The sequence below is a fragment of the Neofelis nebulosa genome, chromosome 18 (assembly GCF_028018385.1).
Source record: "Neofelis nebulosa isolate mNeoNeb1 chromosome 18, mNeoNeb1.pri, whole genome shotgun sequence".
Lineage (NCBI taxonomy): Eukaryota > Metazoa > Chordata > Mammalia > Carnivora > Felidae > Neofelis > Neofelis nebulosa.
The window spans coordinates 837,151-861,384 of NC_080799.1; the positions used below are offsets into that span (position 1 = coordinate 837,151).

The 24,234-nt window shown below is 54.1% G+C and overlaps 1 protein-coding gene across 1 annotated transcript in view; it reads right to left on the minus strand.

The window, feature by feature from the left end:
* The window catches only part of C18H7orf50 (chromosome 18 C7orf50 homolog), a 110,580-nt gene extending 95,310 nt beyond the window's left edge, over positions 1-15,270 (minus strand). The window contains exons 1-2 of the mRNA XM_058711884.1: positions 15,153-15,270; positions 6,771-6,894 (exon numbers count right to left, since the gene is read on the minus strand). Of these exons, the coding sequence (XP_058567867.1) occupies positions 6,771-6,894; positions 15,153-15,235 (207 nt within the window). The 5' untranslated portion in view covers positions 15,236-15,270. The remainder of the gene's footprint in view (positions 1-6,770; positions 6,895-15,152) is intronic.
* Positions 15,271-24,234: the final 8,964 nt, after the last annotated feature.

Below are 24,234 nucleotides of genomic sequence, written 5' to 3' on the forward strand. Positions count from 1 at the left end.
AAAAACACACAAACACAAAAGACTTTTCTTTTTTTTTTTTTTTTTAATATTTTAATGTTTATTCATTTTTTTGATAGAGAGAGACAGAGCGTGAGTGGGGGAAGGGTAGAGAGAGAGGGAGACACAGAATTGGAAGCAGGCTCCAGGCTCCGAGCTGTCAGCACAGAGCCCGACGCGGGGCTCGAACTCACGAACCGTGAGATCGTGACCTGAGCCAAAGTCGGACGCTTAACCGACTGAGCCACCCAGGCGCCCCAAAAGACTTTTCATGAAACGTGCAAGCTGATTCCAAACCTCGTGCAAATAAGAAACTAGGTGAAAACATCCAAAAACAGTGTCCACATGACAACTGGAGGTACTTATTCTACTCAATATTAAAACACACCTATTAAACCTGAAGAAGGGAGCAGCGCAGTGACAAGCAAGTTAAATATAACACGTTTATGGACTTCTGTGCAGCCCAGCTGAGAGGAAAATACAGAAGAGAAAATGCTCGTAAGTGACGGTGGGAGGGAGAAGGCGGCCTTTATCTCTGGGATGAGGACGGACATCTGCCTGCACGCACAGAGAATGTCGTCATCAAAGTCAAACTGGGACAAAGCATGTGTAAAACGTGCACAAAAAGGCAACCAAAACACCAGGAAAAGAGGGGAAAGATGTGGTGAGGTCACTCACAGGACAAAGACGCTCCATAGGTGACTGAAAACCGTCTCAGTCCCACTGCTGACCAGGACAACACCAATAAAACGGGCTGCAGAAGGGCACACAGGGGAGGCAGACGCCAGCGCCGGCCTCGGGCCCGGACGTCTCTCCCCTGGCACTGGCCACACGCCGTCCCGCTGCCGCTCCGGCCCCTGGGAGCCCAGAGAAGAGGTCGCACACGTGCGCAACGGCACTCCGGTGCCGGGCAGGCGCATCCACGTGGGAAACGAGGTTAACTGACCGTTAACAGGGCGGCCGTGAGACATGCCCCCGCCCCACCCGGGGAAATCCGAACACTGCGGGAGATCCACGGAGATCCACACTTGCGGACTTGGAAGCATCTCCGGACACGCCCCTGACGAGTTAACAGAAAGTACAACCAAAGTACAAGCGTCCAAGAAAAACAGGTAAGTTAGACTTTATCAGAAGTCAGAACTCCTGCTCTTCAAAAGCCACTGCTGGCAAACGAGAAGGGGCCCCACGGATCAGGAGAGAATGCGCTTCCAAACGGAAATCGGATAAGACACCTACATCCTAAACAGGTAACAAACTCTCAACACTCCACCGAAAGAAAACCCGCCACTAAGAGCGGGAAGAGAGCTGTACGAGCACTTCACCCACGGGGCCTTACGCACAAAAACAAGGCTTGCTAGATGCTCACGCCCGTCAGCGACCGGGGCAGAAACTACGAGAAATTCTTTCAATGCGGGTGGTTTCCCCCACGTCAGTTACGCCTCAAGCAGCTGCTTGTGAAGACCACGCAGAGGAAGGCACAACCACGTTCCCGAGAGCGGCCAAGACGAAAAATACCGACAACACCAAGTGCTGACAAACACACAGAGCACCGGCGCCCCCGCGTGCCGGCATGGAAGGCGGCCTGGCAGCTCCTCGCACACGTAAACACACGGGGTGCCTGGTGGCTCAGGTGGCTGAGCGACCGACTCTTGATTTTGGCACCAGTCAGGCCATCGGGGTGGCGAGATCAAGACCTGTGCGGGGCTCAGTGCTGAGCGTGGCACCTGCTTAAGATTCTCTCTCCCGTTCTCCCTGCCCCTCCCCCCAACTCACGCTCTCGTCAAAAAAAAAATAAAAAAGTAAACATACGCTTACGCCGTGGTCCATCGGAGTCCTGAGAATTTACCCAAGAGAAATGAAAACAGAAAACCTCGCATACAGTCACAGCATGCTCCCCATAGCCCCAAAGTGGAAACGAGCAGAAAGTCCAAAGACCAGGGAACGGAGAAACAAACACGTGGGACGTGCGGTGGGTGGGACATTACCGGGCAGCGAAAAGGAAAGCCCTCAGGAGGCAGCAGAGGTCACCGCGACAGGACGAGGGGGACTTCGGTCCCCTACACCTCACCGGGAGCCTCGGGGCTATCAGGGAATTTCTCTGGGTCCCTTTTCTCCAACTCCCCCGGCCCTGCGCGGCCATCACTTTATAACTAACTGGCTGACAAGTCAGCATTCAGTAGTCACAAAGGAGAAAACAAAGACAACGCAACAGGGGAATTCAGGCTCCCGGGGAGCTGCCTGTAAAGACTGGCAACCCCTCAGCTGCTACTTTCACAACCAAAACTCCACTGCCAGACCCGTGTATTTCTTGAGGCAAAACACCATTAGGAAGAAGTACTTTGGTTCTGAGCAAACTCTCAAGGCCGCGAAGTTCACACCTCGCGTGACGGTTTTCGGAAGCGTTCGCCGGCTTGACACCCACGTAATTCCTATCCCGATTTCGAGATCACAAACGAAGAGACAAGGGTGGTCCCGTACGGAGCAGGTGTCTCCCTTCCAGACAGGCGACACTCCACTCCACGGCCGCTGAGGGTGTGGCAGTGCGGGGCCCAGCTTCTCTCAGCCCCGCTGTCACCGGCCATGCTCCAGTCGGGCCCGTGAAAACACACGGAGCACGCGGGGTGGCACCGGGAACTGGGGAGCCACCCAGCTTATGCACGGCACGTCACATTCTGCAAGAAGAAAAGTGCCTGCTATTGCCACCGTGCCCTCTAGGCTCCAGGAACGCATTCACTCCCAGCGTGGGGTGGTCTGCCGGACAAATCCGGGGTCCTTCTCCCGACACAACACCCGCGTTGACAGCAGTGCAGAAATGGGTGCCCCACAGGAGCCGCATTATTCCTTAGACGGTGCTGGGCCTCGCCGTCCCCGCACACGGCTGAGCCGCCCGCTGGCCGGCAGCCCTCAGCCCAGTTACACTAAGGAGTCAGGCCAGGCACCCCGTGGGTCCCTGTCTTCCTTGGGTGCTCCGAAAGAGAAGCAGACACAGGAGGCCCAAGTGGGAGTCCCTCCTCTGTCCCAGCCAGCTAAGCGACCGGGCAAGCGGCCGCCTCTCCGGTCAATTCGTGTGTGAGACCAGGACGGGCCACACCCGGGCCGGGCACCCGGGGCCACTGGGCCTGAGGACTCCGCTGTGATCAGGACGGTCTCGTGCAAACGCAGGGGTTCTCACCCAAGAGACAAGGGAGGAGGGCCCTGCTCACTGCCAGCCACGCCTCCGCCTCCAGGCAACCAAGGGCCTGGGCACCGCAGTGCCCCTGCCAGGTGCCCACCGAGTCGTGCAGGGGCCTGACTGGCCCGTGAGCGGGGCAGCCGCGTGATGTCTCCCTGTCGTGGGGCTCGCTGTCTGGGACAAAACCGAACGGTGGACTATCTCCTCGGCGGTGGAGGGGAGACCCTCGGGAGCAACCCCTGGGCTTCTGCCCCTTCCACTCCCAACTGATGACTGATGACGGGCCAGCAACCTCTCGGGACACGCCTCCTGTCTAAGATTTAACCCTCGCCACCCTCTCAAAGGAAGGGGCCCAGCAGCTTGAAGGTGGGCCTGTACAGCCCGACGCCCAGGCTCGCGGGAGGGTTTCAAGAAGCCGAAGCGGGCAGAGACTCCCTGGTGCAGAGGACGGGCCCATGGACCCCGACTTCCCGTGTCCCTCACGCAGCAGGACAGCAGGAGAGGGCGTGGTGTGGGCACCAGGTCTCCAGTGAGGCCTGCGGCCGGCCGGCCAGAACCATATCCAGGGCGCTGAGGGAGGCACTAGCAGGGCTCGGCCCGTGCCGGGGGCGTCACAGACACCCTCTCCCGGCCTCGGGCGGTGAGGGCCTCGGCAGGTTAACGGGCTGGTGAGATGCGCAAAGAAGGGAGGTTCTGAGCGCCTGGGGCCGCACAAAGGGCTTCCTACGTTCCGGAGCGCACAAAAGAGGGCCAGAGATGAGTCCGCTGGGTGTGCCAAGGCTCCCCTCCCAGCAGGAAGCGCGGCTCTGAGGAAGCTGCCCCGGGGCCACGGAGGGCCAGCCCTGGGGAAACTTTGGCCCTCCTGGCACTGGCTCAGGGCGCTTGTGCTGTGGGAAGTGGCCACACGGGCTCCCACGGGCCTATCCAGACGGCCGGTCCCGGGAGGACGGCACACTGGTCCAAGTGGGGACAGAGGCTTCTCTGTTCCTCATGCGGATGGATTCTGGGGCTTGATCCTGCAGCCAGGGCAGGGCGGGGAGGGGGGGGGGTGGGGGAGGACAACACAGTACTTTTCCACGAGCTCCCAGGGGAATGGGATGTGCTCTCCAGGCCTGGTCCACCCGCCCGCCTCAAAATTAGGTGCAGTGTTCCATGTGCTTTCCTTAAAAACGAGCCTGACGTGGCTTTTCCATAATTTCCCATGAAAAGCAGAGTGAAGAAATCCTCTCATTAGCGCAGCCCAAGGTGTGTCCGCCTGGAAGAGCCCCTCCCTGGGAGACCGGCCCTGGCAATGTACGAAGGCATCTTTGGGACACAAGCCCACAAGCGCCGCACCTCAGAGACCTCCCCCTACGAGTGCTCCCGCCCCGGAACCGCGCTGGGCTGGAGCTCCTCCCGGGAGAGGACCGCGGGCCGCCTGCAGGCGGAGGGGCGGCGACCCCTGGTGGCCGGGCCCGCGTTCCCACGCACCGCTTCCTGCTCCTCAGCCGGGCCAGCCTGCCACCAGGTCAACACCCAGGGGACCGAAAACCAAGCGGAAGTGCACGGGACTCCAGCAGCAACTCTGTCCACTACACCACAGACCCCGACAAAACCGCAGGCCTCAAAAGAGAAACCAGAAGCTTCTCTTCCGTCTTCCAAATCTACTTTACCCAACGTGTGCTTTCATAACAAAAAACAATCACACACTTTTAAAAATGACCTGAACTCAGCAGAAAGGAGGTCCCCCTGAGGTGAGGCAGAAGTCCCAACCTGTGCAAACGGCTACTGTCAACCCGCCCTGTTCTGCGGGACCTGCCCCGGGCTAGCAGCCGGCAAGCAGGCCACTCCGAAAAGAAAGCTGCAAGTTTTAAACAAAACTTAAAATCACCAAGGTGATAGGATGGAGTTTAAAAAAAAACGGAGGAGGGGCACCTGGTGGCTCAGGTCACGATCTCGCGGTCCGTGAGTTCGAGCCCCGCGTCGGGCTCTGTGCTGACCGCTGGGAGCCTGGAGCCTGCTTCGGATTCTGTGCCGCCTTCTCTCTCTGCCCCTCCCCTACCTGTGCTCTATCTCTATCAAAAATAAATCGCCAGGGACGAGGCGGGGGCCTGGGAGCTAGCTGGCAAAAGCACAGAGATGCTTCAGTGGATGGAGGCCTCAAGTGACCCGGACCAGTGAGTCACCGAACTGGGTGCACACCCCCTGAGGGACACAGACTCGCCCAGGCGTCTACAGCATGGGTGGTCTCAGGAGCGCGCTCCCAGGGCCCTAACGCCACGTGTGCTCCATGTGTACTCGCGCCGAAACTGCTCAGAGAAAAGGCCAGAATGGCCTGCGGTCAGGAGTTGGCTGGTTGCCATGAGGGCCCTCCTCTCTTCCTCCCCCTGCACCACAGTCCTTTCCCCATCTTATGAGAGAAAAGTCACCTGTCACCCTGAAACCTGCCGGGGACGCTTCTGAGGGCAGAAGAGCCCACAGGGCTCTCGTAAGTGGAGGCAGGTCTGAATCATGGGTGCCACAAACAACAGCAGCAACTGGCCAGAGACGCATCCCCGACCGAGGCAGACGGTTTCCAGTTCTTCCTCCACAAGGACTGAAGAAGGACCTAGTCAAGTTGTCATCTAATGGCCGATCTCTAACAACAGATTGGGACCAAACGTGCCCCCAAATCACAGGAACGGTCTCCGACTCTAAGGAATTAAGCGACGCTGCCCAGACGACGCTTCCACCCACGTTCACCGGTGTGAACGAGCTTCTCGGTGCTTCCAGGCAGGCGTGGACCCGCAGGAAATCCCGTCCCCTCCGAAGACAGCAGCGCCCGCCCACGGATGCACGTGTCACCACGGGATACGCGCCTAATCACGTTCTACTTCACGTGCAACCTGGGAGAATTTGTGACACCCTACACTGTTTCCATCAACCGCATCCTAGGAATTGTAAAGACAGCTCAATCGAGAAAACGTTAACGCTCAGACCAGGAACCAAATTTAAGTGCATGTATTTTTGTAACAGACTTCTGTCCCATTCAATATGAGCATTTGTATGTTGTGATCTGAACTCTCTTTTACAGTTTATTTTTACTTATTTTTGAGAGAGAGAGTGAGCGAGCATGCGTGTGCAAGGTGGGGGGGGGGGGCCTGTAGGCGCGGTGGAGCAGAGACAGAGGGACACAGAAAATCCCAAGCAGGCTTTGCACTGTCAGCCGAGCCTGACGTGGAGCTTGAACTCCCAAACTGTGAGATCGTGACCGGGGCCAAAGTCAGACACTCAAGTGACTGAGCCCCCCAGACGCCCCAAGATCTGAATTCCTCAGGACAGACTCCCGGCCACGCTCCACGCGTCACTGAGTGCACGGCACGCCACCCATTCCCGAGAGCGCAGCCCGTGCTGTCCCGCCACCTCCCGTCTCAGACACAAGTGCCCCCGACAGCACGGCACCCCAACGGCAGTCGGTGGACGCTGTGCCCGAGGAAAGGCGGTCGCGCCGTTCGAACCTGAAGTTCACCCACCCTCTTACTTGTCTTACAGCCGCTCCCAGAAGCCCCGCAGCGCGAAGGCTTGTGACCCATCCCGCCCTCGCTGCGCCCTCCCTCTGGACTGGGACCCCACGTGCGCCCACCTCGGCGTGCGCTTCCCCGGTGCCCGGTGTGGCCGCGGGTGGCATCTCCTTCGCTGACGCCTTCTTCAGTTTTTTGTTCTTTTTCTCTGTCATTTCGGTAATTTTTCTCTTCCGTTTTGCCATCCTGCAGCAGAGAAGGTAAACTGCTAAGTGCGTGACGAGAGGTCCTGGGCCACATCACATTTGTGACCGAGGGGAAGAGCGCTCTCCCGCTATAAAAGTCCAAACAAAGGCAGGGGTGCCCGGGGGGGGGGGGGGGGGGGGCTCAGTGGGTTGAGCATCTGGCTCAGGTCACGATCTGGCGGTTCGGGAGTTCAAGCCCCACTCAGGCTCTGGGCTGACAGTGCGGAGGCTGCTTGGGATTCTCTGTCTCCCTCTAACCCTGCCCCTCTCCTCTGCTCTCTCTCAAAATAAGCAAAATTTAAAAGAAAGAAAGAAAATATGGAAAATCTACACGAGTTAGGGGAAAGGTCAAATCCCCTAGGCAAACCGCCCGTGATCTGGGGATGTTGCAGGCGACCGTCGCCGCCGTGGCTAGGGCATTCGGTCACGGTGATGGGCCCGGGCCGGGCCCCTCGACTTGTGGAAGCAGCACCACCTGGGCTGCATATAAGGCACGACACGGTGTGAGAGGCGTCTGACAGGTATGCTTTCTCCAGCACAGTGGTGTGCAGAGCTCCAGGAAAAGCCCAGGAACCCTAAAACCCACGTCCTTCCCTGGGATCGTGCCCCAGGGAACAGAAATGGTTGAAGGCCGACAGGTCACAGTGGAGAGCCCTCCCCTGAGGGGCACTGCCGGTGGCTGCTGGGACCTCCGAGAGGGCTCCTGCGAGGGGGTATGTGGGAGGGGAGACCTCGGAGTGCTTTTTTTTTTTTTTTTTAATTTTTTTTTCAACGTTTTTTATTTATTTTTGGGACAGAGAGAGACACAGCATGAACGGGGGAGGGGCAGAGAGAGAGGGAGACACAGAATCGGAAACAGGCTCCAGGCTCCGAGCCATCAGCCCAGAGCCCGACGCGGGGCTCGAACTCACGGACCGCGAGATCGTGACCTGGCCGAAGTCGGACGCTTAACCGACTGCGCCACCCAGGCGCCCCCTCGGAGTGCTTTTTAACGCCAGTTCTTTCAAACTGTATTTACAAGGTCTACTAATATCAGCTTTCGTTCTAACAAACTATAAAAATGTATTTCGTTTTTTCATGCTCAACTAACTCCCAGTTAACATTCTCCATGTTCCAGATCTTACAGGCACATGTAAATTATACACGTACATATTGTATACTTATGTCTCCGTCTTTTTAAAAATTTACCTTCAGACCTGCGGTTCAAGGCTGTGTATACGGGAAAAGGGACAGAAACCCAATGTCGTTCTCTGAACACCAGCTCTAGCAACAGAAGTTCAACACATACTTTGTGAGCGCCAACTCTGTGCCAGCCACTGTGCGGGGTGCCAAACACAGAGCAAACCGCATGGCACGCAAGAGCCTTGACCTCGTGAAGCTTCCCTTGTGGTGGGCAAGAGAGATCTATCGTGCAGGTGAGAAAATACTTTTGCGTGGGGATGAACGCTACCGAGAAGGCAGAACGGAAGCAAGCGCAGGTGACGCACGGGCAGGAGGCCTCTGGGAGAAAGCCGGTGAAGGGCAGGGCTGGGGAGGGGGAGGCGGGGGAGGGGAGTGGTGCGTGCGATGAAGAAGGTCCGGCAGGTGCAAAGGTGCAAAGGCCGGGCCTCCGGACCCCCTAAAGGGCCTGCGGGCAGGGAGGGCAGATGGAGGGCGATGGCCCCCTGAAGGCGAGCAAAGGCTGGATGTGTTCTGAGAACGTGGGCTTCCCAGGAACACGCTAGTGAGATGTAAATTTCCCCCAAAGCAAAACCGTTCTCACGGGGACAAAAGGGGAAAATTCCGTCAAGGGGGCAGCTGGTGGAATGAAACACGCCCACCCCGCCACCAAGCAATCCATCCATGTACATCAGCACTTGCCAGTCACTCTGTCACCACCTACAGAGTGACGACCATGTGCTAGGAGCTGCTCCAGGCTAGACCTCGCAGTCCCAGAGACTTATTCACACACAGCTGACACACTTATGGGGGACACAAACGCAGGACACGTGAGACATCACTAACTGTAACCTGCAACCAAAAGAGAGGGAAAGCATTACGGGAAAGGTGACCATAAAGGGTGATCACAGTGGAAAAGGTCTAGAAACAGAGTACGTGGAGAGCCCAGATTTGGGTTCTCAACACCATCCTCTATGAAAAAGGAAGCGGGGAGGGGAGCTCCTTAGACTCCTGGTCTGGGAACCTTTGCAGAGCAAGGAAAGTGCAAGGAGAACGTGGGTTATCAAGCTGTGCTGAAACACAGCAGATAGTCAAGGAACATAGGGCCACGTTCCAGAGGACACAGAGCCAGCATGGAGGGCTCCTTCTGCCCCAATTGGCGCTAGGATCAACTATAGCATATTCAAAGAGTATCACTGTTGTGGAATCAGAAAAATTCCAAGCTCCACAGTCTTTAATTAAGCCTTATCTAAAAAAAAGTATTCAAAGCCAGAGGCTACAAATTTCAATTAGCAGTATAATAAGAAATCGTGAAAGAACAAGAGACTGTTGACACAGGGGCTTTGGAAAGACAAAGGACTCCATCAGCCAATTACCTTGTTGGGGAAATAAGAAAAGTTTAGCAAATATTTACATACCAGTCACCACAAAAGTTAAGTTAAATCTTTATTCCTTCTGTAAGTTATCATTAAGAAGTGTAATCACTAAGTCTATTTGCTAAAAAGGGAGAAAGACTTTTCTGTATTATAAAAAGGTTTCTTTTAATAGTTCTGAGAGATGGTATGTCTCATGACTTTGAGACAACGGATGCTTGGTATAGAAGACATTTCCTTACATTTACGGTCAGTGATTTTCAACAAGGGCGCCTAAACCATTTAACGGAAAAGAACAGTCTTTTCAACAAAAGGTGCCGGGACACCTGAACTTCCACATGCAAAACAATGAACTGAGAGCCCTACCTCACACCAAACACAAAAATTAGCTCAAAATGGATGACAAAGTTAAGTGTAAGAGCTAAAACACAGGGGTACATCTTTATGACCCTGGATTAGGCAAGTTTCTTACACAGGACACCAAAAAAAACAAAAACAAAAAAAAAAAACCACACAGCGAAAGAAAAAAATTGAATGGTGGACCTCTCAAAATTAAAAATTTTTGTACTGCAAATAATTCCAACAAAGAAGTACAAAGACAACATCAAGAAATGGAAAAATACTTGCGGGTCATGTAACTGACAAGAGCCTTGTATCCACCACGTGTGAAGAATTCTTACAACCCAATAAAAAAGACAAAGTCGGTGAAAAAACGGACAAAGGATTTGAATTCGGGTTACCCCCCAAACAACACGCAAGTGGCCAATGAGGACAGGAAAAGATGCTCAGCACCATTCATTGTTAGGAAAATGTAAATCAAAAGACCCCACTTCACATTCCTAGGTTGGCTCCGGTAACAAATACTGGTGATGCCTGAAAACTTGGAACCCTTATGCACCGCTGGTGGGATATAAAATGGTGCAGCCACTCTGTACAACAGCCTGGCAGTTCCCCAAAAAGTTAAATATGTCGGGGCACCTGGCTGGCAGTCAGTAGAGCATGTGACTCTTGACCTCAGGGTTATAAATTCAAGCCCGACGTTGGGTGTAGAGATTACTTTAAAAAAAAAAAAGTTCAACACGTTACCATGGGTCCCAACAGCTCCACATGCAGATACCTACCAAAGAAAATGAACACGTCCACGTAAAAATTCCAACACTAACGTTCACAGCAGCATTCGTCATAGTATCCAAAAGGTGAAAAAACCTACACATCCAGCAACTGCTGAACAGGGAACAAGACGTGGGGGCGCCCTCGCGATGGACGGCACTGACCGGGCGACTCAGCACCGTCCTGCCGCGGGAGAGGGGCCAGGCGCGGGTTACCGCACACGGTACAAGCTCGCCTACACGCGGTGTCCAGGACAAGTCCGCACAGAGCGGGAACATAGCTCCGTGGGTGCTCAGGGCTGGTGGAGGAAGGGGCAGGAGGGGCTCATAGGTCCGGGGTCTCTCCTGGGAGAAGGAAAATGTTCTGACACGAGGTTGCGGTGATGGTCACACAACGCTGTGAATTCATTAAAACACGGGAAGATTAAAAAAAACAAAAAACAAAAAACAAAAAACCTCACACCTCTCTCAATTATTTGTAATAAATTTAACAACACAATGCCCCTGTATTGGTTTTCCTTCCTTTTTTTCCCTTAGCGGTAACCCTATTTCACAGGGTTGTGAGGACGGCGTGCGCGTGTCTGCTCTGGCACACCCAGGGCCCACAAGTGTGCATCAGCTTCCTGGTGTCCAGCCAGAACAGCGGACAAGCCAGCAAAGGGAGAGCGCGGTGGTGAGGAAAGCAGCCCCGGGGGAAGGTGGGGCCTCAGGGGGGTCAAGATCCCTCCTTTAGGTTTCTTTTTCCTCCCAGGCCTTTCTGCAAAACAGCAGGCTCCCCAGGCTCTGCCAGCTTCGGTAGGTGGTCCTGTACTTGGTGGCTAGAGGGAGGCCACGTTGTGTGTGTGTTGGGGGGGGGGGGGAGGGAGTTAGGAAAGTCAATTCGAAAAACTGCCCTTTACTGAGAGCTGACCAGGCACCAGGTCATGTTCTAAGTGCAGGACACGCACGAACTCGGTTCCATCGTGTGGCCGTTGAGGGCAGCACGCGGGTGAGGAAACCAGGGCATCCCTGTCAGAGGCGCACACCAACCGATGGCTCCTACGGTTGGCACACCCGAGTCACGCACTGAGCTCGCGCTACCGGGAAGTGTGCAAGCGATCCCGGCACAAAGAGCTGAGGGAGGACACGGCCGGCCTCCAGGGATGGGGCCTGGCGAGGGAGGGGGGAAGGCTGATGGCATCCTTTCTGTCCCTCGGCTGCTACGGCTGGAGGTTTTTAGCTGCACGCACACATCACCCAGCTAATTTGATAGGTTAAAAACGCCATTTTTAAAAATTCTACTATTCAGTGTTAGCCACAAGACGGTGAAAAGGCCATCCGGGATCATGTCTGCTGACAGGAGAAGAAATTGGTGCAGTCTTTCTTTAAGGTAATTTTATAACATTCATCAAGTGCTTTCCACTTCCAGGAACCTCTCCTGATAAAATCATCACGGGCTGAGATTCATACACAAGGGGGACAATGGCACCGTATAAAGCCTGCTAACGCCTCTGACATCGAGGAGCAGAAAACACCGTGACCGTCCCACAACAGCAGACTGCGGACTGGGAAAGCGACCGATGCCCGTGTGCAAAGGGGCAGGCCTATGCAGGACGGCGCAGAACACCCAGCCACAGGAGTAAGAGCTCATGGTGCAACGCCAAGGGCAAAGATGGGGCACAAAGCTACGTGTGTACCCCGTGACCCTCGTTTTGTGAGGAAAATCATACACACACACACACACACACACAAAGAGAAAAACTAGAAGGAAACACATCAGTATATTAACATTTTAGGAAGTGAGAATTACAAGCATGGCTTTCCCCCTTCTACTCTTGTCATTTCTACTACAAAAGCTTTAAGATAACCAGCTCCAGTTCAGTGGAGCTAATGCTTCCGCCAGCAGAAAGCTGACGACCCAGGTCAGACACACACACGGCGGCTAACCGCGGCTAACCGTCTGGGTGGGGTGACACTCACAGGTCAGGACGCTTTAGCGCCAACCGGCTGAGGCTGCCGGGTCCCCAGGGCTGAAAAGAAACCCCACAGGATCTTAAAAAAAATAACTGACCCTACAGGAAAAAATTCTTTTAAAATCTGAAAATCCCACCCGCAGCCAATGGCCCCTCTCACCCAGCGCGTGTTACCTCTGATATGTCCTGGGGGCCACAGGGAAGGACACCTTCCAACTCACAGGGCCAAGCCCCCCTCAGGAGGGTCTGTGCCCTCACAATCCACAGCCCTCGAGGAAATCAGTCCGAGGAGTCCAGGAGCGGGATCCTAGCACCTGAGCCGGCCTGGGACCTCATTCCTGTCCTTTTGGATCCAAGCCTAGTCCGAGTTGTGACTTGCCCACTTAGACGAACGGCCTCCACGTTCTGCTCTCTTGGCACCTAACCCACCCCTCCCTGTCCCTCCAATGGCCAGTCTCGAAGTCCTGTCACTACTCACTCACCGAGCCCACCTCCCATCTTTCCAGCTCAACCCCCTCAGCACCCCGGGGCCCAATCACCCTTCAGCCTCACCAGGGGATCCACCACATTCCCCACCTCTGCCACCTGCCTGGCCGACCCTCTCCTCTCTCAAACCTCCACTGTCTCCTCCCTTCTGGCTGAGAACCTTAATTCCTGATCACAAAACAAGGGGAAGGGAACTGCAAGCTCCCTACATCTACCCACCTGCCCTCCTCTCCTGTTCTGATGGAAACAGGCCAAGTTCTGACCAAGGCCAAACCCTCCACTGGTGAGCTGGGTTCCAGCCCCACCTGCGCAGGGACATCACTCTGAGCAACGCCCCTCCTTCTCGGTTCCGGCTTCCCATCTACTCACTCAACTAAAACTTCCCACAAGGCAATAATAAAAACTCTCTCGATCCCACATGCTCTTCTCCCTATTTCTGCCTCCTTCTGCAGTAAAACCCTGTAGAGCCACCTGCACGGCCTGGAACTCCTTCCCTCCCATCCTCTCTCCAACCCCTCCACCAGAACTGCTCTTCTCAAGATCACAACGACTCCATATGGACAAAGACGCGCTGTGTGACCAAACTCTACCCAGGCTCCTCTCTCCCAAAGGGCCTCACACCTGGCCCACTAATGCAGTGTCTAACAGCTCAAGGCCCTATCCCTGAAATGACCCTGGCGCCCTTAAAGAGAGCCTGCCTGAGAAAACTCAAGGCTGCCAAAAGAATGCAGCCAACACGGGGAGACCCCACCCGACAGCCCTATGGAAGGGTAGCAGCCTACCTTTGATAAGCGCTAACCAGCAACCCCGGGTGGGTTTCACACGGACCAACCCCCCCTTCCTGGTTTTTGTAATGTTTCACTTCCTAAGGCGACTGAGTGCCTCCCCTTTCCCCTCCCCATTCCCTCAATCTCCCTTTAAAACACCCACTCACCCCTGGACAGACATAAGGAGAACTCGGTCCACGCGGTCTTGTCCCTACCGCAACAGTTACTACTGATCAAAATCCACCCTTGCCGCTTTGCTCGCCACAGACGTGAAATCTCACGGCGAGTCTCAGTACTCTCCTCATTCCACCCAACAGCAGCATTTGGCAGGTGATGCTTCCTTCTCTCGGCTTCTGAAAAAGACACCACACCCTCCTGCTTTTCCTCCTCCCTCTTCACCTCCTGAGCCTGGGCACTGAAGAGCTCCGTGCTTCCTGGCCACTTTCCTCTCTGCCTGCACTCATTCCCTCAGTGATCTCATCTAGTTGCGCGGCTTTAAACACCTCCCATCTACCAGCCACCTGGAATTTCTCCCTGAATTGAACTCAGCTATCACCAACACCCACACACATCATCTCAGGAGCAAGGCGTCAAAAGCCACCCTTCTGATCTTCCTGGGGCATCTGCCCTCTCCATGAACGGCCATCAGGAAATCCTGACTTCTGCTCAGGCTGAAGACTGTGGTGCCCCACATCTCCTGCATCTGACACAGCCATTAACCCTGTCAGCCTTGCCTCCAAAACACATCCCGAAGACAGTGACTACCTTTCACTCTCTGTGCCGTCACTACCCTCCCGTCTGCATGACTCACGGTCCCCGCCCTTGCCCCTCCAGCCCCTTTCCAACACAGCATGCACAATGACTCGTAGAACGTCCAGGTCAGGCTCTGCGGGACACCTTCCCATTTCGCTCGGAGAGGAGTCCGCGGCCTCGTCCAGGCCTTGCGGGCGCAGGTGGCTGCCCCGCGCGCCTCCTTCCCCGCTCTCCGGCTCGTACTCCTGCTGCAGCGGCTGCTGCTGCGCCCGGGATCCCTCGACCTGGGGCGTCTGCCGGCACCGACGCGACTCGCTCGCGGTGCCCTGCTCCGCCTTATTTTCCTGCAGGCTCCCACACCTTATTAATTCTGTGTCCTCAGAACGCAAGCGCCCCGGGTCGGCGTCGTTTCCGCCCTGAGCCGGGCGGCCGCCTGGGGTCCGGGACAGTGCGGACACGCGGGAGCCCACCGAACGCTTCAGTCAACGAGCGCTTTGTGGCGAAGGGGATGCCCGGCTCGAGGGGCACAGCCTGGGGCAGCCGGCGGCTCGGACCCCGCGCGCACCCTGCGGGCCTCCGCGGGTGCCCTCCGACGCCATCCGGGCCCGCACACCCACGTGGGAGCCGCCCCGCGACCCCCGACCCTGCAGTCCTCGCCTACCTGCGCGTGGCCGCCGACGCGGGCTTCCGGCAGGCGCGCCGCCAAGGTAACACGGTCCCGCCTCCCGGAGCGGCGTCGCCCATTGGCCGAGGCCCGCCCCCATCTGCCCGCCGGCCAACCGCACGCGGGAGCCGCGAGTAGGCGGGTTCAGGCGCAGGCGCGGACTGGCATCGTCATCTCTAGGCGCCGCCGCTTGCTGGGAGCCGCAGGTTGCCTAGCAACCCCCCCCCCCCCCACGCTTGCTGGCTGCCAAGACTGGGGAGCCTCACCCGGTTTCCGGCCGCGGGGGCGAGGCGACCCCGGGCCGGGACCCCGACTTGTGTGTCTGGGCGCTTGGGAGTTGTATTAAACATACACATTTGTATGAACTTAAGACACTGTAACGTTAGAACCGTGCACCGGTTTCAGACGCCGCCCAGGAGGAGCCCCGGCAATGTGGTCGTCGGCCTAGGGTTCGCGGCCGGCCCGCGGTGAAGGCGTGCGCCCCCTGCCCGGACGACCCCACCTGGGTGATAGGTGCCCGAGTGAGGGGACTGTGGCTGCCTCAGAGCATCTGGGGGTCCGGGAACCAGAGCGCCACGCCGGGCAGGCAGCGCGGGGCCGCAGAGGGAGCAGGTGCAGCTCTGCGGCCCCTCCCCTGCTGCTGGCACCTGGAAAGCGCGGCTCGAGTCACACGCCGCTCTCCCGCGTGCGCAGGTGCGGGCACGTGCAGCCTCGCCGACCTCGGGACGCGCGCAGGTGCTGCTCCGGTCACACGCCGCCTTTGAGCACGCAGGTGCGGGGACGTCCAGCCTTGCTGACTTTGGGAGAAACCGTCCTGCTCTCAAACTGACCCGACCGGCCTTCCGACAACATACAGAAAAGTTTTTATCCACGTACAAGCTTAAATAGTATATAATGTAATGTAAAAATATATAAATAAATGTGTAATATATTTAGTTTTGCCCTTTTTTTCAGAGCTCTTATATTGTAGGAATAGGTCGTTCAGATCAGCCTCCCATTGAGAACAGCATAAAAAGCTGGCCAAAATATAATCATTTAAAAATAGCTGGTTTCTATGCCATCAGTGTGCTAATTGGATAGTGAAATATTCTAACAGGGGATACAAAGGAAACCCAGAGCACTAAACTTGATGTTCAGCAACACTTTCCACTCAGAGCCCAGTCCATTCTGGAAGAGGCGGAGAACCTGAACAGAGATTTTGATAGCTTGGTGGGCTAGGGCCGCTAAGGGAGAGGGTTCTTGTAATGTCCCATCTTTGAGCTGAGACCCTGAAAGGCTACACCAGGGGAGTGAATATGAACAGAATAGACCAGCCTTGCAGGGACTTCATAAAATCCATATTAGATTATCTCAGTTTCTGAAACTGCAAGTGATCCAGGGTTTATCGTTGCTGCCGCTAGTCTGCTCAAAGAAAGGGTAAAACTGTTCTAGGAGAAAAGTCTAGTATCCTGTGCCCCAAACTACAATTGTCCATATATTATGTCCAGCACTCAGTAGAAAACAGCTGTTTAGGGGCGCCTGGGTGGCGCAGTCGGTTAAGCGTCCGACTTCAGCCAGGTCACGATCTCGCGGTCCGTGAGTTCGAGCCCCGCGTCGGGCTCTGGGCTGATGGCTCGGAGCCTGGAGCCTGTTTCCGATTCTGTGTCTCCCTCTCTCTCTGCCCCTCCCCCGTTCATGCTCTGTCTCTCTCTGTCCCAAAAATAAATAAAAAATGTTAAAAAAAAAAAAAGAAAAAAAAAGAAAACAGCTGTTTACAGAAGACAACACATGATAGAAAACCAAGAAAAAGGAGGTACCATTTTCACTGTACAATGAATCGCTGACACTCTCAGCCAGCATTATAACTTCACGGGTCTGAAAATGTCCAGTTCCTGATGGACAGCTCCAGTCACATGCTGACGTGACGTCTAAGGCCGGGGAGCACATCAGGAGCTTCTCAGCATGCCGTGTGATTCTCCGCAGCGGAGGGCACAGCTTGGTGCCAGAGACCACACGGCCTCAGAAACACGTATGCGTATCTCCAGCTGCAGCGGACCTTCCGAGTTATTTGGCCTCAGCGCAGGACAGCGGAGGCTACGGACTGGATGTCTGCAGAATTTTCCAGTGCTCCGCGCCCCGCTCAAAACCAACAGATTCCAAGTTTCCCAATAAATGAGTGGTGCTCACGTTAACTCTGGTCCGTGCTGCCTCCCACATCCAAAAAGGCTACTTTCCGCTTCTCTGTGGCAGAAAATTGTGTTTGTTTTCGACGTCTGCATTACAAATTAACACAGAACTTATTAGTTTAAGCCCGTAAATTTAGCAGATTCACTCACAGTCTCTGAGGGGTCAGAAATGCCGGAGCGGTTGAGCCCTGCCTGAGAGAAGGTCCCTCACAAAGCCACGAAGCGTCCGCCAGCACTGTGGTTTTGTCAGGTTTGTCTGGGGGACAGTCCATTTCCAAGCCACGCGTGGCTACTGGAAGGACTCACTCCTCACAGGTGATTGGGCTGAGGGACCTCGGTTCTCGCTGGCCATGGGCAAAAGGCCTCCCTGACTTCCTTGTCACATGGGTTCCTGCACAGGGCAGCTCACAAAGCAGCTGGCTTCCCTGGGGCGAGTGAGCAAGAGGGCACACGGCAGGGGAGGCACAGGCTCTTTGTAACCACACACTGGATGATTCTATTCATACGAAATGTCCAGAACAGGCCAGTCCAGAGACCATAGGTTAGTGGTCACCAGGGGCTGGTGGTGTGGAGAGAATGGGGACTGCTTCGTGGGTACGAGGTTTCCTTTGGGGACGAGAATGTTCTGGAACTAGATGGTGGTGATGACTGCACACTATGAGTGTATTAAATGGTGCTCAATTATTCACTTGGAGATGGTTTTAAAATGGTGAGTTTCGTGTTTCTTACCACCATCATGTTCCTCCGTAAACGTGGCTGTTATTCACGTGGAAGATGGCTGTGTTCCTTCGCATCTGTGTATTTCCAGCCGCCGCCCCCGCCCAGCCATCTTGGCTGAACTTTGCGGAATACGTAGAACAGTAACAGGAGTCTAAAAGTTAAGACGGCACAAGAAAGTACTGGACCCCTCCCAACACTCCTACCTCATCGTCACCCACCCCATCCAGGTAGCCAGCTTCATCAGTTTCTCGTTTATCCTTCTGTGTTTCTTTTAGCAAAAACAAGCAGATGCGTGGATATTATGACTCTTACTCCCCGTTCCCTACACAGAAGGCAGCAGAGCACACATTCTCCTGCATGATGCTCCTTCCAGCCGACAACGAACCCTGGAAATTTTCCGTCAGTTACAGGCACCCTCTCCTTTCCTACAGCTTCTCGGGGCCCTGCGGGTGGACTTACGTGGCTCACGGTCCATCCACAGGAACCGTCTCCAGCTGTAAACCGAGCTGCGCTCAACCGTCGCGCACACTGGTTTCACTATTGTGGGTGGCACACCTTCAGGATAGGCTCCTGGGGTGGGACTGCCAAATACAGACGAAGTTGGCTGGGTACAGCCAGATTTTCCTCGGTAACGGTTGACGTCTGGCATTCCCACCTGCCACGTGTGGACGTCTCTCTCGCCTACAGCCTTGCCAACAGAGTAGGCTTTCAAGCTTGGATTTCCGCTCATCTGATCTTAATTTGCGTCTCTCCTAACTCAAGCGGGGCGGAACATCCCTTCCTATACCCTGGGGTCATCCTTCTACACTCTTGTGGCGTCGCTCCATCCTTCACCCATCTTCCTACCTGGTCTCCGATCTTTTCCCCCTCAATGTGTACATTTTGTGTACTAGAGACATCGACCTTTACTGGGACATGTGTTGCAGATACTTTGTCCTAGTTTGTCACCTGTGCTTTGGTCCTGAGCATGGCGTTCTCTGCCACGCAACCGTGCTTCGCCACTGTGAACCCTTTGCTTCACCCATCTTACTTTTGGATCATCTTAAGAAAGCCTTTCCCATTCCCAGTTTTGGAGAAGCCTGGCCAAGGTTTCGTCCCATGACCTGTTTGGCTTCATTCCTTCCATTCACATTTCTTTAATTTTTTTTTTTTTTAACGTTTATCCATTTTTTTTTAAATTTTTTTTTCAACGTTTTTTATTTATTTTTGGGACAGAGAGAGACAGAGCATGAACGGGGGAGGGGCAGAGAGAGAGGGAGACACAGAATCGGAAACAGGCTCCAGGCTCCGAGCCATCAGCCCAGAGCCCGACGCGGGGCTCGAACTCACGGACTGCGAGATCGTGACCTGGCTGAAGTCGGACGCTTAACCGACTGCGCCACCCAGGCGCCCCTACGTTTATCCATTTTTGAAAGACAGAGACTGAGCACAAGCAGGAGTGGGGCACAGAGAAAGAGGGACACAGCAGGCTCCAGGCTCCAAGCTATCAGCACCAGCGCCCGAGGTAGGGCTCGAACCCATGAACTTCGAGATCATGACCTGAGCCAAAGTCGGACGCTCGGCCGACTGAGCCGCCCAGGCGCCCCTATTCCTTCCACTCACATTTCTGACAGGAGTCCTCGTACGCGGGACATAAGGACAGACCCGATGCTACCTTTCTCTAAACGGCTATCTTCTTAAATCAACGCTGTTGTTCAAAAAGCCCATCCTGGCTCGTGACTTGAGACGCACCTTCCCTTCCATCACATGCACGTTTCCACACACACTCGGTTTCCTACTTCAGTGCACAGATCCATCCGGCGCTGAGCCTGCAGCACGCTACTGCACGCACTGTTCCACACACCGGGGCTTTACGATGCCCCGGGAGGTCGGGGAAGGGCTCTCGCCATCTCCTTTGTTCTTCTTTCATGTGCACTTTGCCACATGAACCGGAGCGTCAGCTCGTCTAGCTCCAGAAAAGCGGCTTGTTGGTATTTATATTGGGATCCTCTTAGATTTAAAATTCATCTAGGAAAAATGGAGCTCTTTCGGATGTGGCCTTCCTTTCCAAGAACAAGAGCTGTCTTACTGGGTTGTGTCCACTTTTGTATCTTTTGTGAGTGTTTTAAAGTTTGGTCCGCTATGGATCTTGCATAGATCTTAAGTTTATTCTTAAGTATTTTATCTTTACTGCCACTGTAAACGCGATTTGTCTCTTCCGTTGTATCTTTGGATTATCATGACGGCAATGAAGGTTACTGATTCCTGTCTGTCAGTTTTATATCCTGTTACCTTCTGAAATTCTTTCATCGGAGGAGCTACGTACATTTTATGATCTTACGGAAGTTGTCTCTCATGTCCTACTTTAGTGAACAGTCTGTCACGGAGAACTGAGATCCTCACGTTCCTTTCTCATCGACATCTCTATCCCTTAGAGCTCAGTCTGGGTTCAGTGTTCAGTCTTCCTTCCCTCCCCCTCTCTCCCACTCTGCGGTGTCACCCTGGCGTGGCTTTCCGATCAAACATATGCCAGTGAGTCTAAATCCTGTTTCTGGTCTCGACCTCGCCTCCTGGACTTGCTTACCCACCTGCCTAAATGGTTTCTCTACACAGCAGGTCAGTAAGTATCTCGACAGAACACGCTCACAGCCAGGCTTGGGATTCTTCCTTCCAAACCTGTTCCCTTCCTCATCGTGCTTAGCATCCACTGCCCCAACCCAAGTGCCACCGAGAAAAGCGTCCCCACTCCTCTCTGCCCGTCACCTACACATCTTGTTAACACACTTCCCACGTCCCCCGCCCCTGTCTAGCCCAGGGCTCCACAACCTGGCACCTGGGCACCCACTCTGCCCTCCTAATGCATTCACCACCTCACAAAGGCCAGAAAGATCACTATTTTTTAAAAAACTCATTAAGCAGTTGGCATTTAAAATTTACTATTTTGGGGGCGCCTGGGTGGCTCAGTCGGTTAGGCGGCCGACTTCGGCTCAGGTCACGATCTCGCGGTCCGTGAGTTCGAGCCCCGCCTCGGGCTCTGTGCTGACAGCTCAGAGCCTGGAGCCTGTTTCAGATTCTGTGTCTCCCTCTCTCTCTGACCCTCCCCCGTTCATGCTCTGTCTCTCTCTGTCTCAAAAATAAATAAACGTTAAAAAAAATGTTTTAATTTACTATTTTGTGAGACAGAGAAAGTGCACATGAGTGGGGGAGGGGAGGAGGGGGTAGAAAGAGAGGAAGAGAGAGAATCCCAAGCAGGCTCCATGCTGTCAGCACAGAGCTCAACGCAGGGCTCAATCCCACCAACCGCAAGATCATGACTTGAACCAAAATCAGGACTCAGATGCTTAACCGGCTGAGCCACCCAGGTACCTCCAGAAAGATCACTTTAGAACGTGGATCGAATGATTATATTTTCCATTTTGAGGGTAAGATATTCATAATTTTTAAAAGTAATCGCTATGTCCAACTTGGGGCTCAAACTCATCACTCTAAGATCAAGAGTCCCACACTCTACTGACTGAGCCGGCCAGATGCCCCCGATGTTGGTAATTTTAAAATTCCCCCAAGGTTTCCTCAGCAACCCACAGCCTCATAGATTCCTTTTACATTTGCCAGGCGGGAGCCTGATACCTGTCTCATAACTAAGCCATGTAATAACGCAGCTATAGAAGTAACAATTTCAAAACTGGGGAGGGAGCACAGCAATTTTGCTGTGTGCTGTATTTCTATTACTGCAAAATCATTCTTTGACTAAGAGGTGGTTTTACTACATAACGGCTCTGGTATTCTTTACCCTGATGGAATTTATACTTTTTTTTTTTTTTAAGTTTATTTATTTGTGGGGCGGGGAGGCGAGAATCCCAAGCAGGTTCCACGTGAGCACAGAGCCCGACACTGGGCTCTATCCTACAAACCGTGAGATCATGACCTGAGTCAAAATCAACAGTCAGACACTCAACCCACTGAGCCACCCAGGTGCTCCTGGAGTTTATGCTTTTAGAAGCCAACATGTATTTAAACGTGCTTCACTACTCTTTGGACACCCGTAGCACATCACACCGGCGAGGGGTGTTAATGGTGGGGGAGGCCGTGTGGGATGGCATGGAAATGCCATGTGCTTTCTGCTCAATTTGGTGGTGAACTTGAATCTGCCCTAAAAAATAAATTCATCAATTAAAAAAAGTCAAATCACAGGGGCGCCTGGGTGGCTCAGTCGGTTGGGCGTCCGACTTCGTCTCAGGTCACGTTCTCACGGTCCGTGGTTCGAGCCCCACGTCGGGCTCTATGCTGACAGTTCAGAGCCTGGGGCTTGCTTCTGATTCTGTGTCTCCCTCTCTCTGGCCCTCCCCGCTCAGGCTCTGTCTCACTCTCTCTCTCTCAAAAATAAATAAACATTAAAGAAAAAAATTTTTTAAAAAGTCAAATCACAAATGATCCTTCCCCAGGCTTATAGTTCAAATAAATAACCATAAGGAGACCTGGCGATTCTGCCACGTCACCAGCCATTTCGGCAGGAACGTGAACCACGCGGATCAAGCCCAACTCCCGCAAAACACTCCTGAGCACCTGCCCCCCCCCCCCACACTAGCCTCTGGCCTCAGATGCAATAAAACTGCTTTCCTAATTGACACAATTTTTCCTAATTTAGCAAAAATTACGGGGATCCCGTTTTCTCCACTTGTTCCTCCTACAAACTCCACCTTGACCCTTGGATGCATAGGTGGATTCCAGGACGGGATAGCTCATCCCGTCCACGTACGAAGCTTACCGCGGGCTCCCCGCACACACACACCACCACGGCGGGTTCCAGCCTCTGGAACAAGTTTGAGGACCCCTGCTTTGGCCAAACCGTGCAAGGCTCACTGCCCTCTGTTAGATGGGGGTGTATGACGGCGGGGGGTGGGTGGGAGGGGACGTGGCCCCACAGACCCAAGAGTCGGCCAGCCGCCAGGGCTCTGTGGTGGGCAGCGCGGGGACCAGCCTGCGGTGGGAGAGGGACGTCACGAACGCCCAGCCAGAGGACAGCCACGATTTCACGTCTCAGCACCATGTCTGCGCCAACACCTGGGGGCTCAACAGAGAGAACCTGACTTTGTCCCTGGCATCCCAGGAGCTTTCTACCTGGCACTACGGAAACAGCAGCCCTTCTGACTGCTCTCGTTCTCCAGGGAACGTTCCCTGAAAGCAGGAAGGGAGACACTTCTCACCGCACTAGGACGGAGGCAAAGCAAAGCCATCCACACACGTCACTTTACTCTGGTTCGGAGTATCTCCAGAATGTAAAATGAACCCACTGCTCTGCCTGTCGGCATAGGGTTTTGTTTTCATTTTTTACAAACCACTTTAAAAGGCTGTTTTTGTAGCATTTATTGCAAGAAAATCTTAGCTAGGGATGCATTCTGAGAACAGGGGTGGAGGTAATAATGCTACAAACGTGGGTGTGGGTAGAGCTCCCCCTAACGTCCTAATGAGAGGGAGGAAGGAGGACCCGCTCGGGCAAAGCAATTAAAAGCAAACTGCAAACTGCCTCTTCACACATTTAGTGAAAGGCACAGCCGGATACTCTCCTCCTCCCTGCACCTTCTACGTGATCCACCGTGATCACGAGTCTTTATATCATCTCAGGAAAACACAGCAAATCAACACCCACCGGGGTCTCTCCAACATTTCCAGATAAGGAAAGTGAGCCCCGTCCTACCCCCGACAGATGAACACAGAGCACAAAACTCAGTGTTACGTTTTTCTCAAAACTGCACGCAAACTTTGAGCGCTAAAAAAATTCACTACGCTAATAGTAACCTCAGTGTTTTCCACAAAAACCTGTACACTTGTGGCTTCTCCAACCCTTGGCACACAGTCACATTCGAATTCTTCCCCCGTCGTGAGAGGCTCAGTGGCACCTGCACGAATGAACTCCCTTAGCTTAAATTCTTCACATGGACGGTTCTCAGAAGATGAGCAACGTTGCTAATTCAAGACGTTCTTTTAGAGTAAAGGGACACCATGTCTTCATCGGGTTAGGAAAAAACTAAACCAAAGGCAGGTACTGAGGGCATGGAAAACTCCTGATGCTGGGATGACATTTTAGACAACTTAGCACCTTCTACCAAAAGGACATCCTCTTTGGCGCAGCGACACTAACACCAGGAAACCCCTCGCAGGCCGCCCAGAGCTGGCAGGTACCGGCCAGACTGTGCAGCTGCTGGAGAACGCGTGCT